Source organism: Oryx dammah, unplaced genomic scaffold, assembly GCF_014754425.2.
Source record: "Oryx dammah isolate SB20612 unplaced genomic scaffold, SCBI_Odam_1.1 HiC_scaffold_10, whole genome shotgun sequence".
In the NCBI taxonomy this organism is placed as follows: Eukaryota; Metazoa; Chordata; class Mammalia; order Artiodactyla; family Bovidae; genus Oryx; species Oryx dammah.
Window position 1 is genome coordinate 40,084,984 of NW_024070194.1, and position 14,923 is coordinate 40,099,906.

Here is a 14,923-nt window from a genome sequence, read left to right on the forward strand (position 1 = left end):
ACATATGGACACCTTATCTTTGACAAAGGAGGCAAGAATATACAATGGAGTAAAGACAATCTCTTTAACAAGTGGTGCTGGGAAAACTGGTCAACCACTTGTAAAAGAATGAAACTAGATCACTTTCTAACACTGCACACAAAGATAAACTCAAAATGGATTAAAGATCTAAATGTAAGACCAGAAACTATAAAACTCTTAGAGGAGAACATAAGCAAAACACTCCCTGACATAAACCACAGCAGGATCCTCTATGATCCACCTCCCAGAATTCTGGAAATAAAAGCAAAAATAAACAAATGGGACCTAATTAAAATTAAAAGCTTCTGCACAACAAAGGAAAATATAAGCAAAGTGAAAAGACAGCCTTCCGAATGGGAGAAAATAATAGCAAATGAAGCAACTGACAAACAACTAATCTCAAAAATATACAAGCAACTCCTGCAGCTCAATTCCAGAAAAATAAACGACCCAATCAAAAAATGGGCCAAAGAACTAAATAGACATTTCTCCAAAGAAGACATACGGATGGCTAACAAACACATGAAAAGATACTCAACATCACTCATTATTAGAGAAATGCAAATCAAAACCACAATGAGGTACCACTTCACACCAGTCAGAATGTCTGCAATCCAAAAATCTGCAAGCAATAAATGCTGGAGAGGGTGTGGAGAGAAGGGAACCCTCCTACACTGTTGGTGGGAATGCAAACTAGTACAGCCACTATGGAGAACAGTGTGGAGATTCCTTAAAAAATTGCAAATAGAACTACCTTATGACCCAGCAATCCCACTGTTGGGCATACACACGGAGGAAACCAGAATTGAAAGAGACACATGTACCCCAATGTTCATCACAGCATTGTTTATAATAGCCAGGACATGGAAACAACCTAGATGTCCATCAGCAGATGAATGGATAAGAAATCTGTGGTACATATACACAATGGAGTATTACTCAGCCGTTAAAAAGAATACATTTGAATCAGTTCTGATGAGATGGATGAAACTGGAGCCGATTATACAGAGTGAAGTAAGCCAGAAAGAAAAACACCAATACAGTATACTAACACATATATATGGAATTTAGAAAGATGGCAATGATGACCCTGTATGCAGGACAGCAAAAAAGACACAGATGTGTATAACGGACTTTTGGACTCAGAGGGAGAGGGAGAGGGTGAGATGACTTGGGAGAATGGCATTGAAACATGTATAATATCATGTAAGAATCGAATTGCCAGTCTATGTCCAATGCAGGTTATGGCACGCTTTGGGCTGGTACGTGGGGATGGCCCAGAGAGATGTTGTGGGGAGGGGGGTGGGAGGGGGGTTCAGGTTTGGGAACGCATGTACACCCGTGGTGGATTCATGTTAATGTATGGCAAAACCAATACAGAATTGTAAAGTAAAATAAAAAATAAATTAATTTTAAAAAAGAAAAAAATAATAAATAAAATAAAATAAAGGGTGTGAAAAGAGACAAAGAAGGACACTACATAATGATCAAAGGATTATTCCAAGAAGAAAGTATAACAATTATAAATATATATCCAACCAACATAGGAGCACCGCAATATGTAAGGCAAATGCTAACAAACATGAAAGGGGAAATTAACAATAACACAATAATAGTGGGCTACTTTAATACCCCACTCACACCTATTAAACAGAAAATTAACAAGGAAACACAAACTTTAAATGATACAATAGACCAGTTAGACCTAATTGATACCTATAGGACACTTCACCCCAAAACAATGAATTTCAACTTTTTCCCAAGTGCACATGGAACCTTCTCCAGGATAGATCACATCCTGGGCCATAAATCTAGCCTTGGTAAATTCAAAAAAATTGAAATCATTCCAAGCATCTTTTCAGACCACAGTGCACTAAGATTAGATCTCAATTACAGGAGAAAAACTATTAAAAATTCCAACATGTGAAGGCTGAACAACATGCTGCTGAATAACCAACAAATCACATAAGAAATCAAAAATAATCAAAATATGCATAGAAACAAATGAAAATCAAAACACAACAACACAAAACCTATGGGAAACTGTAAAAGCAGTGCTAAGGGGAAGGTTCTTTCTGAAGTTATTTCTCCACTGATCTCCAGTAGCGTATTGGGCACCTACTGACCTGGGGAGTTCCTCTTTCAGTATCTTATCATTTTGCCTTTTCATACTGTTCATGGTATTCTCAAGGCAAGAATACTGAAGTGGCAAACCAGTCCCTTCTCCAGTGGACCACATTCTGTCAGACCTCTCCACCATGACCCGCCCATCTTGGGTTGCCCTGTGGGCATGGCTTAGTTTCATTGAGTTAGACAGGCTGTGGTCCTAGTGTGATTAGATTGACTAGTTTTCTGTGAGTATGGTTTCAGTGTGTCTGCCCTCTGATGCCCTCTTGCAACGCCTGCCATCCTACTTAGGTTTCTTTACCTTGGGCATGGGGTATCTCTTCAAGGCTTCTCCAGCAAAGCGCAGACACTTCTCCTTAACTTGGATGAGATCAGTGGAGAAATAATTCCAGAAAGAATGAAGGGATGGAGCCAAAGCAAAAATAATACCCAGTTGTGGATGTGACTGGTGATAGAAGCAAGGTCCGATGCTGTGAAGAACAGTATTGCATAGGAACCTGGAATGTCAGGTCCATGAATCAAGGCAAATTGGAAGTGGTCAAACAAGAGATGGCAAGGGTAAACGTCGACATTCTAGGAATCAGCGAACTAAAACGGACTGGAATGGGTGAATTTAACTCAGATGACCATTATATCTACTACTGCAGGCAGGAATCCCTCAGAAGAAATGGAGTAACCATCATAGTCAACAAAAGAGTCTGAAATGCAGTACTTGGATGCAATCTCAAAAATGACAGAATGATCTCTGTCATTTCCAAGGAAAATCATTCAGTATCACAGTAATCCAAGTCTATGCCCCAACCAGTAATGCTGAAGAAGCTGAAGTTGAATGGTTCTATGAAGACCTACAAGATCTTTTAGAACTCACACCCCAAAAAGATGTCCTTTTCATTATAGGGGACTGGAATGCAAAAGTAGGAAGGCAAGAAACACCTGGAGTAACAGGCAAATTTGGCCTTGGGGTACAGAATGAAGCAGGGCAAAGACTAATAGAGTTTTGCCAAGAAAATGCACTGGTCATAGCAAACACCCTCTTCCAACAACACAAGAGAAGACTCTACACATGGACATCACCAGATGGTCAACACCAAAATCAGATTGATTATCTACTATGCAGCCAAAGATTGAGAAGCTCTATACAGTCAACAAAAACAAGATCAGGAGCTGACTGTGTCTCAGATCATGAACTCCTTACTACCAAATTGAGACTTAAATTGAAGAAAGTAGGGAAAACCGCTAGACCATTCAGGTATGACCTCAATCAAATCCCTTATGATTATACGGTGGAAGTGAGAAATAGATTTAAGGGCCTAGATCTGATAGATAGAGTGCCTGATGAACTATGGAATGAGGCTCATGACATTGTACAGGAGACAGGGATCAAGATCATCCCCATGAGAAAGAAATGCAAAAAAGCAAAATGGCTGTCTGGGGAGGCCTTACAAATAGCTGTGAAAAGAAGAGAAGCGAAAAGCAAAGGAGAAAAAGAAAGATATAAGCATCTGAATGCAGAGGTCCAAAGAATAGCAAGAAGAGATAAGAAAGCCTTCCTCGGCGATCAATGCAAAGAAATAGAGGACAACAACAGAATGGGAAAGACTAGAGCTATCTTCAAGAAAATTAGGGATACCAAGGGAACATTTCATGCAAAGATGGGCTCGATAAAGGATAGACATGGTATGGCCCTAACAGAAGCAGAAGATATTAAGAAGAGGTGGCAAGAATACACAGAAGAACTGTACAAAAAAGATCTTCATGACTTGGATAATCACGATGGTGTGATCACTCATCTAGAGCCAGACATCCTGGAATTAGAAAGCATGACTACAAACAAAGCTAGTGGAGGTGATGGAATTCCAGTGGAGCTATTTCAAATCCTGAAAGATGATGCTGTGAAAGCGCTGCACTCAATATGCCAGCAAATTTGGAAAACTCAGCAGTGGCCACAGGACTGGAAAAGGTCAGTTTTCATTCCAATTCCAAAGAAAAGCAATGCCAAAGAATGCTCAAACTACCACACAATTGCACTCATCTCACATGCTAGTAAAGTAATGCTCAAAATTCTCCAAGCCAGGCTTCAGCAATACGTGAAGCATGAACTTCCAGATGTTCAAGCTCGTTTGAGAAAAGGAACCAGAAATCAAATTGCCAGCACCCACTGGATCACGGAAAAAGCAAGAGAGTTCCAGAAAAACATCTATTTCTGCTTTATTGACTATGCCAGAGCCTTTGACTGTGTGGATCACAATAAACTGTGGAAAATTCTGAAAGAGATGGGAATACCAGACCACCTGACCTGCTTCTGGAGAAATCTGTATGCAGGTCAGGAAGCAACAGTTAGAACTGGACATGGAACAACAGATTGGTTCCAAATAGGAAAAGGAGTGCTTCAAGGCTGTATATTGTCTCCCTGCTTATTTAACTTCTATACAGAGTACATCATGAGAAAGGCTGGACTGGAAGAAACACAAGCTGGAATCAAGATTGCTGGGAGAAATATCAATAACCTCAGATATGCAGATGACCCCACCCTTATGGCAGAAAGTGAAGAGGAACTAAAAAGCCTCTTGATGAAAGTGAAAGAGGAGAGTGAAAAAGTTGGCTTAAAGCTCAACATTCAGAAAACAAAGATCATGGCATCTGGTCCCATCACTTCATGGGAAATAGATGGGGAAACAGTGGAAGCAGTGTCAGACTTTATTTTGGGGGGCTCCAAAATCACTGCAGATGGTGATTGCAGCAATGAAATTAAAAGACTCTTACTCCTTGGGAGAAAAGTTATGACCAACCTAGATAGCATTGCCAGGGTCTAGCCCCGTTGGATCCAGGGAATTCAAAGCGGGGACGGCATTGGCGAGGAAAGACTTATTTATTAATATAAGATTAGATTAGGAAGAAATGGTGTAGTAGGAAAATTAAGTGGAGAGAAGAGGCTGATTAACTTGGGTTACGTGGAAAACCAATAAAGTTCCAGACAAGGAGCTTGCACCATCTATGTTAGGCCGCTGGTGCCCGTTTGAATATCGGAGAGTGCCCCGCTTCGGGCTCTCTCTCTTATGGATCTTGAAAGCTGGGACACTAAGTAGACATAGTGAGCCTCCACGCCCCAGATGGGAATTCAGCCTGAAGTTAGAGTAAAGAGGAGACATGGGGAAAACCAGTCCAGTGACTGGCTCTCCTTCTATTGTCCTTCAAGGCCTTTTATACTTTTGATTATACATAGAGATCAATGGGTAATACAAAATTACGTAGCCTTAGCAGCCCAGACTCTTTCTGTATATCTTTTTGTATACAAAAGGTCTCAGGTGATTTACATTATCTTCTGGCCAAGAGGCTTGTTAACACTTTTTGACTTTCTTCCTTAATGAATGTCAATTTCGTTTCCCCTGAAGTGTTTTTTTTTTTTTAATCTGCATCTCCTTAAAGCACTGAAGTTACATCTCTATAGAACAAAGGTGCAGTGGGTTATAACAAAGAAGGTACTTAACTCAAAGATCTAATGTTGCTAATACCAGGTCTACTACTTGTTTTTCTATATACCAACTATATCTAAAAATAAAGGATATGAAAATTTGGCAGCAAGTATTGGCTCAACAAATGAAACTTTTAATCAGTCCTATTCTAATGATTTTGACTCCTCGGAAGCCCCTACATTCCTAGGATATTTTAAGCTTCCTGTGCCTCCTGTGGTCAGGGGTCTTCAAACAATCACATGTGCAGCTGTACGAGTCCTGCAGGCAGGCTAGAAAGCCATCAGAGGGGTTTTTGAATTGAAACACTCTTTCAAATGCAGAAGAGTAAAGCCCTGAATTGACTTTTTCCAAAAAATATCAGAAGAGTGAAAAAGCAGGCAGATTCTTATTTTGGGGGGGGGGGGGTGGATCCTCAGGAAATTCCAGGGGAAAAACCTGAGGTCTGATTAGCCTTGCCATCAGAGCTCTGCCACATGACCTTGTCACGGGTGGAATTCCTCACGCTGGCTCCCGGCATAGCATATTCAAAAGCAGAGACATTGCTTTGCTGACTAAGGTCTGTCTAGTCAAGGTTATGGTTTTTCCTGTGGTCATGTATGGATGTGAGAGTTGGACTGTGAAGAAGGCTGAGCGCCAAAGAATTGATGCTTTTAAACTGTGGTGTTAGAGAAGACTCTTGAGAGTCCCTTGGACTGCAAGGAGGTCCAACCAGTCCATTCTGAAGAACAGCCCTGGGATTTCTTTGGAAGGAATGATGCTAAAGCTGAAACTCCAGTACTTTGGCCACCTCATGTGAAGAACTGACTCATTGGAAAAGACTCTGATGCTGGGAGGGATTGGGAGCAGGAGGAGAAGGGGATGATGGAGGATGAGATGGCTGGATGACATCACGGACTCGATGGACGTGAGTCTGAGTGAACTCCAGGAATTGGTGATGGACAGGGAGGCCTGGCGTGCTGCGATTCATGGGGTCGCAAAGAGTCTGACATGACTGAGTGACTGAACTGAACTGAACTGAAGACATTCAAAAACAATCATAAATTTCCCAAAATCAGCCATTCGTGGGCCAGGTAATTTGTTGATCAGAAATGAACTGAATTTCCCTTTCTTTCCTGTTGGGCTGACCCCAGGACCAGGCAAATGCCACGTCAGCTAGTGAAGGACAATCAGGATGTGGTATGAATCTGCAAACAGTGGGTGTGCTGTGCTTGTCCAAATACCCAGGCATAAACACACAGAGGGAGAGAGAGAAAAGGCGTACATTAAAGAATGGTGAAACAACAAAGCTAAAAAAAGAGACAAAGAGGAAAAATGAGAGAAAAATATGAGCCATGAAACTGTTTTTGTTAATGTTTAGGCGTTAAGTCAAAACCCCCCATTGTGACACCATGGACCCCACAGGTTTCTCTGTCCATGGTATTCTCCAGGCAAGAATACTGGAGTGGGCTGCCATTTCCTTTTCCAGTGGATCTTCCTGGATCAGGGATGCAACCTGTATCTCCTGCACTGTCAGGGAGATTCTTTACCACCGCCCTACGAGAAAAGCCTGATCCATGTAAGGAAGAAAAGAAATTGGCATTGACTCTTCCTGAACAATCACAGGAGCCACACTTAGTGCACAGTGAGTGTCACACACTGTCCTGGGGAGGAGCTCCAGGTGGGCAAGAGGACACTGAGCTCAGCTCCCCCAGAAGCACATTAGGGGGTCCCACCTCCTAAAAACACACGACACAAGCAGGAAGACTCCTCCATACCAAGGCTGGATAGAACAATCCCCGTGGAGCTGGATGGGAAAGGAAGAGAAGCTGTCAGATCAGGACTAGGCCACAGGAGTGCCCCAGATGAGGAGAAAGAGGGGCTCGGAGGTCCTCCCTGGAGAGACACATGCACACCACATACTGGGCACCGCAGCCCTGAGATGACCCCAGGAGGTCGCAGCCCCACAGCTGCTGTGAACCCAGGGGGACCCACAGGAGGCCCGGGAACATGACTACTCTCCTGAGACACGCACCTGCTCCTGCTCCTGGAACAGGCTGAGGAGGCAGCCGGATGTTGTCCAGGACTTGGCCAGTTTACTGGGCAGTCCGTGTGCTCCCCGGCCCACAGACACCCCTTCAGTGCCTCTGGATCCAGTTTACTCCCCCTAGGGAGAGGGCCACCCATGCTGGGCAGAGTGGGCAGTGTAGGCAGCCAGCAGAGCCAGCTCAGACAGGCAGCACGTCTGGACAGGCCAGGGTGGCCATCGGCTATCAGAGACAGGCCCGAGGAACAGTGTTCTGGAAGTATCCTTCTCCATTTCCCTCACAGTAAAGTCCTTTAAAAGCCTATGTGACAAGGACCCCCTGCCCCACTGGCTCTCTGACTTGTCTTCAGCTCCTGTCTCCCCACCTCACTAAACTCCACCCACATCAGCCAACCTGCTGGCCCTTAAATGTTCCATGAACACTCTTCCTGGAATAAGCATTTTCTGTTCCAGAGAAATGCAGGAATCACTGTCTCTATCTTCAAGGCTGTTTTGTAGAATGAAAAGTTGTGTGGGATCAAGGGTAGTTGGTGTCTCTGCCGAATAGTTGTACAGAAATGCAAGATGTTATGCAGAACTATCTCAACAGACACACACCCATTTCTAACAGCTAAATTTTCCTGATATCATTCACAGTCTCATTCTCCATGAGACTAATGACTCAAGAATTTACCTCACTTATTGACATTTGTTGATGAAACAATGTCTTTCTAAAGAATGTTCAATAAAGTTTTGCTGAATGACCAGTGAACGAACTCAAAATATGTAAGGATTCATCAAAATGCTAAGCAGGGGCAGAGTAATGAGTAAAATGAGTAAATGAGTAAAATGTGCTGCTTTATAGGAAGCAAAATACAACACCCAATTTTTTTAAATCATTCTTCTAGCTTACCAAGATACGTATGCTGTTTCAAAAGAAGTATACACCTGTCAATTAAACTTTATTTGTCTTTGTAAGTAAACAAATGCACATATTTGTCTAGGAAAATCACAAGGTAAATGTACCAAAGGTAAGTATTTTTAATGGGTAAACACAACTGATCTTTATTTTCTATCTGATCCCTTCTATTTTGCAAATTTTCTATAATTTGGAGGTATTATTTTAATGATCAGAAACAAGAGTTCTTACTTGAAGTCTTTATTCTTCCATGAACTTTTTATTTTTTAAAAAAGAAAGGCAAGCTTTCCAAAGTTCAGCCATGCTGGGGTCCAGTACCGGTGGATCCAGGGAATTCGAAGCAGGGACAGAGTCGGCGTCTAGGAAAGAACTATTTAATTAGAGATATAAAGAGAGATTAGGAAAGAATAGTGTAGTAGGAATATTAGTGGAGAAAAGAGGCTGAATAACTTGGTTTACGCGGAGAACCAATAAAATTCCGAGACAAGGAGTTTGCACCACCTACGTAGGCCACAGGCATCTTCCCAGTCTCCTGAAGGAGTGGAGGCACAAACTGCCTCCCCGTTCAGATCTTAGAAGCCCAGGCAAAATTAGTAGGCTTGGCGAGCCTCCACACTCCAGATGGGAATTCAGCCAGAAAAGAAGAGAACGAGAAAAGACCACACAGGGGGAAACAGTCTTTCCAGGAACTGGTCCGTTTCTTTATTTTCCAGGTCCACTTTTATACTTTTAGTTGTACATAGAGATAAATGTAAGAAACAGAGTCACGCAGGGTCAGCTGCTCTGACCCTTATCTAAAGACAGTGTTCTCAGCATATCTTCATTCTTACAAGGGTCTTACGTTTGTTTACAATATCTTCTGGTCTGGAGACCAATTAACATTTTATGGCCCCACCTTTCTTTCTATTGATAAAGGTTAGTCGATCAGAAAACTTGTTTTCCCTTAAGATCTACTTAGTCTTAAGATAGTGATAAAGATTCTTACATAGCAAGGACACAATGATTTATAACAAAGAAAGAGGAGTACAGTGATCTATAACAAAGAGAAAATTCATTAACTCAAAAGTCTAGTATTGCTAACATCAAAACTACTATATTTCTTTTTCTACATTCCAATTACATTGATTAACATACTCCCAGGTGCCTAAGGATATGGAGGCCTGGCAGCAATCATTAACTCAATAATGAAACCCTTCACCAACATGATTTTTATCTTTAGAAAAACCCTATGCTAAGACTTTCCAAACACTCCAAACTCTCTGTGCTGTTTATTGTTGAGAGGTTGTAAACAATCATGTACATAGTAGCAAGAGTGTGGATAATCCTGTCAAACAAGCTAGTTGGCCAACAGAGAGGTTTGACCTGAGACACTCCTTTTATATGCAGGAGACTATTATCTAGAGCTCTAAGTTAATTTTCCAGAGAAAGGTGGTAGGGGATAGCCCCTGTTAATGTCAGAAGAGTGTAGTATAACAGACAGATTTTGGTTTCAGGGGTAGATGCTCGAGAATCTCCAGCAGGACCCCTGAGGCTTGATCCCGCCTTTGCGTATTGTCAGGCTTCCTTCCTCATGACCTTTGCCATGGACGGGATTCCTCACACTGGCTCCCGGCACAGACCCTTCATTTAAGTACCTCCACCAAGTACAAAAATCTTCACCACCCTAGATGCAAGAAATTCTCAAAGAATCTGTGAGAGTTGAGAGTCAATATTCTTCAGAGAATGGATACTCAGGGTGACCAACACCACTGAAAGAGAAGAAGGAGGATTCATTTATTAAATCAGTCATGTTGTCATAGAGCATCACTCTATAATGTGGTCAGGATGGGCTAAAACTCTAAATCTACAAACACGTCCCTCCTTCTCTCCCGACAAGCACACATGCAGGTGTCTGCTCCATGTGCACACGGCACCTGCATGTCCAGTCCCAACATCCACATGCAATATTCACTCCACAGTGACAGATAGTTTGACTCATTACAATTTATAAGAGACCACAAGATCAGGCAGTAACTGTAGCAATCATTTCAGACACAGGTGAAACTTCTGCTCCTAGATGATGAAAAGGTGCACAGTGAACAAATTAGTTGCCCTTTTTCATACACCCATGGTGTATGGGTAAGCAAATGACCACTCCAAAAATGCAGAGTGCCTGGAACTTGTCATCTATTGAAGAGCTGCCACAAGTACCTGAATAATCACACAGCTCAAAGTGGGAATATTCCTTTATTAGTTTATAGTGTATTAAAACAATTGTATTACTATTACTGCTGTTTTCCTTTTTTTGGTCTTTTTACTTTTCTTTCTGAATTTATCCTTTTCGGTTCATTAAAAAGTGCACTCTGAGCGATTCCAAGTGCCAGGAGCTGTGCTGTTGACCCAAGCCCACAAACAGGAGTAAGTCTAGGCATTCACAGCCTATGAAGAAGAACATAGAATTATACTTAAGAGCCCCTAAGTACAGAAAAATAACCTTCCACGTTTTTTCTTTTATCATGGCTTTTCTCAGAAGCATGATACAGCTTTACAAGCAATAGGGAGAGTTTTGAGATCCTTCATTGGAAACAAAATCTTCATTTTACCAATAATTTGTATTCATTTCTTTCTAAATTCCCTTCCAGCTTCTCCCTGTTTGATCAGTCATCTGTCTCTTCAGTCTTGACATCCTCCTGCAGTAATTAGGCAGCTGGAATCCCATGTTAGTGACTAAGTCAAAGTACAGGAGGTAGGGACTCCACAGTGGATGGATCACTGATGAACAGATACAACACAGGTGAGTCTTTACTCAAAAAAGCAGAAGACCCAGACGTTCTTACCTGGGTGTGTCCTGCTAAGGACACAGCAGTCACTCACTGGAGGGTCAGTTAAGCTCATGATCTACTGGTAATTCAGCTTTGTGAGATAACAAGGATGAGGATGTGGGAGTTAGGGGGGAAAGGCCAATGAAGAGACCAATTTGAAAGAAATGGATGATGGTTTGGAGAAAAAATGCCCATTAGGGAGAAAATCCACCAGACACTTAGGGGACACAGTGGAAGCAGGCCCCCTGTGACTTCGTAGCACAGATGTATGTTGGATTTCATGGGCCCATCTTCACAAAAAATATCAACAATACATTTTGTAATTTTGTTAGGTGTAATATGAATGCCTTCTTCCCAGGTGGCTCAGTGTTAAGTATCCACCTGCCAAGCAGGAGACCTGGGTTCTATCCCTAGGGTCACAAAATCCATTGGAGAAGGAAACGGCAATCCACTCCAGTATTATTGCCAAGGAAATCCCAAGAACAGAGGAGCCTATTGGGCTATAGTGCATGGAATGGTACAGAGTCATACAGGACTTAGAGATTAAACAAAAACAACAAAACAAGAATGTAATGCATGATGGACTCATTATTATATAGTTATTATTAATATAATTATTTTCCCCTGATGTAAAAAGAATTAAAGATGAAACATGTTCACAAGTCCTTGAATGAACACTGGGCTGCAGACACTGTGCCCTCTGTTTCCTGAGTCTCTCAGCCCTGAGAGGAGGTACACCAGGCACAGGGATCAAGGGCACAAAGTAGTGAATTCACTATGATGTGAACTCGGGATTTTATTGATGCACTGTTCTGGGCTCTAATCACATTTTGGTTGGTCCGAGATGAAGCCTTAGGGAAAAGCTTTGGTGTGAGGTCTGCAGGAAGCCCCTGGTTTACTCCTATGCTGGAAATCAGGACTGTCTTCCAAGAACTAAGCTTTAAAAAGCTTAGTTCCCCTACTGAACTGCCTGCTACAGAAAATAACATATGTGTGAAACATCTGCAAGTCACTTACAGTAAAAATTCATAGTATCTCCTATTTCTGTTGAGGCCATCAATTGTTTTCATGTCTTCTGGACTCAGTTCAAAGTCAAACACCTGGAAGAAAGGAAAGAACCATGTTAACTCCCCCCAAGAACTGGCATCCCCCTGGGGACTGGAGGACTTTCCCACTGGATGGAGACAAGAAGAGGGGACAGGGAAACCATGTCTGTCTTCAGCTTCCAGGTGAACAAGGCTGGGAGCCTCTGCTGAGTTCTCACCTCTCCTTCCCACACCTTCTCCTTCTCTGTCCATCTCACAAATGTTACAGTGCATCAGTCCCTTATTTTTCTAAGTGAATCACTTGAAAAAAACAAACAAATCAAAATCTTCTTTTACCAAGCACAGTGGTTGGACACTCCTGACTCGATACTGAACATGAGCTAACAGACTGATTAACTCTCCCCAACATGCCCTAAGGGTGACAGCATTCAGCTGAAGCAGAGTCAGAAGGAGGCTCCTCCATGAAAGCCTATTCAAGAATCTGATATCAAACATACACATTACCTATAATTGAATCTAAAAAACTTTATGTATATGCCTTTGTGGAGAAAGTTATGAAAAGTGTTTTAAACATTAGAGAACACCTAAATAATTAAAAATTCATATCATAATTTTGGAACAGAAAGCTCAGTTTTATAAAGAAATTCATTTTCTCCAAAGTGATGTAGTGTTTCAGTGCAACATGAACCAAAGACTAAAACACATATTATTTTGTGGAATTCAATAAAGTGACACTAAGTTTGAAATTAGAAATAGCTAGTCAAGAGCAGTCAAGATAGCCTTAAAGAAGAAGAATATACCATTCTGAGAAGCAACACTTATTTTATACTTTTCTAACACAGTACAGAAAACTTAATAGTTAAATATAAGGGAGAGGCCAGAAATGTATTTATGAACATTTGATATATGACAGAGTTGGCAGTGAAAATCAGTGGAAAATCTGGACACTTAGATTTCCATTTAAATAAAAAATATGTATAGGTAATCATTTTATATCATGTTAGAAAATCAGTTCCAGGTGTATTTCAGAGCCAAATTTTAATGCAAACACAAAAACAATTTTTCAGGGGACCATATAATTGACCCTTGACTTGGCCTGAACCATAACTTGCATTGGGCAGTGAAATTTGTCAGAAGAAATGGTGAGTTAGTTCTGAGTCTAGAAATGAAGAGGATTTTTTCCTACTCCCTAGCTTGGGATCATAATTGGGAAATTAAATTAAAAGACACTTGCTCCTTGGAAGAAAACCTATGACAAACTCTCTGCTGCTGCTAAGTCGCTTCAGTCATGTCCAACTCTGTGTGACCCTATAGATGGCAGCCCACCAGGCTCCCCCGTCCCTGGGATTCTCCAGGCAAGAACACTGGAGTGGGTTGCCATTTCCTTCTCCAATGCATGAAAGTGACAAGTGAAAGTGAAGTCACTCAGCCGTGTCCGACTCTTAGCGACCCCATGGACTGCAGCCTACCAGGCTCCTCCATCCATGTGATTTTCCAGGCAAGAGTACTGGAGTGGGGTGCCATTGCCTTCTCCAATGACAAACCTAGACAGCATATTAAAAAGCAGAGACATCACTTTTCTGACAAAGGTCCATCTAGTCAAAGCTATGGTTTTTCCAGTAGTCATGTATGGATGTGAGAGTTGGACTATAAAGAAAGCTGAGTGCCAAAGAACTGATGCTTTGAACTGTGGTATTGGAAATGACTCTTGAGAGTCCCTTGAACTACAAGGAGATAAAACCAGTCAATCGTAAAGGAAATAATTCCTGAATATTCTTTGGAAGGACTGATGCTGAAGCTAAAACTCCAATACTTTGGCCACCTGATGCAAAGAGCTGACTCATTGGAAAAGACCCTGACGCTGGGAAAGATTGAAGGCAGGAGGAGAAGGGGAGGACAGAGGATGAGATGGTTGGATGGCATCACCAACTCGATGGACATGAATTTGAGTAAACTCCAGGTGTTGGCAGTGGACAGGGAAGCCTGGCATGCTGCAGTCCATGGGGTTGCAAAGAGTCAGACACGACTGAGTAACGAAACTGACTGACTGGCTTGGGATCATAGGGCTGTGCTGAGATAGTTGTCACAGTCTCAGTTCAGTTCAGTTCAGTCACTCAGTCATGTCTGACTCTTTGCAACCCCATGAATTGCAGCATGCCAGGCCTCCCTGTCCATCACCAGCTCCCGGAGTTCACTCAAACTCACATCCATCAAGTCAGTGATGCCATCCAGCCATCTCATCTTCTGTCTTCCCCTTCTCCTCCTGCCCCCAACCCCTCCCAGCATCAGAGTCCTTTCCAGTGAGTCAACTCTTCACATCAGGTGGCCAAAGTATTGGAGTTTCAGCTTTAGCATCAGTCCTTCCATTGAACACCCAGGACTGATCTCCTTTAGAATGGACTGGTTGGATCTCCTTGTAGTCCAAGGGATTCTCTCTTACATAAATCACAGCAGGATCCTCTATGACCCACCTCCCAGAATATTGGAAATAAAAGCAAAAATAAATGAATGGGACCTAATTAAAATTAAAAGCT

The 14,923-nt window shown here is 42.0% G+C and overlaps 1 protein-coding gene across 14 annotated transcripts in view; it reads right to left on the minus strand.

The window, feature by feature from the left end:
• Positions 1-14,923, minus strand: part of LOC120869468 (dihydrodiol dehydrogenase 3-like) — a 269,082-nt gene that overhangs the window by 158,740 nt on the left and 95,419 nt on the right. For 2 of the 14 annotated variants that reach the window (XM_040248804.1, XM_040248796.1), the window contains 2 exons: positions 12,361-12,443; positions 10,035-10,290 (listed from right to left, as the gene is read on the minus strand). The exons of 10 other annotated variants lie outside the window; for them this stretch is intronic. In XM_040248804.1, the coding sequence (XP_040104738.1) occupies positions 10,248-10,290; positions 12,361-12,443 (126 nt within the window). In that variant the 3' untranslated portion in view covers positions 10,035-10,247. Of the gene's footprint in view, positions 1-10,034; positions 10,291-12,360; positions 12,444-14,923 lie in introns of those variants that run through there. 2 more of the 14 variants (XM_040248807.1, XM_040248811.1) reach the window with 1 other exon arrangement.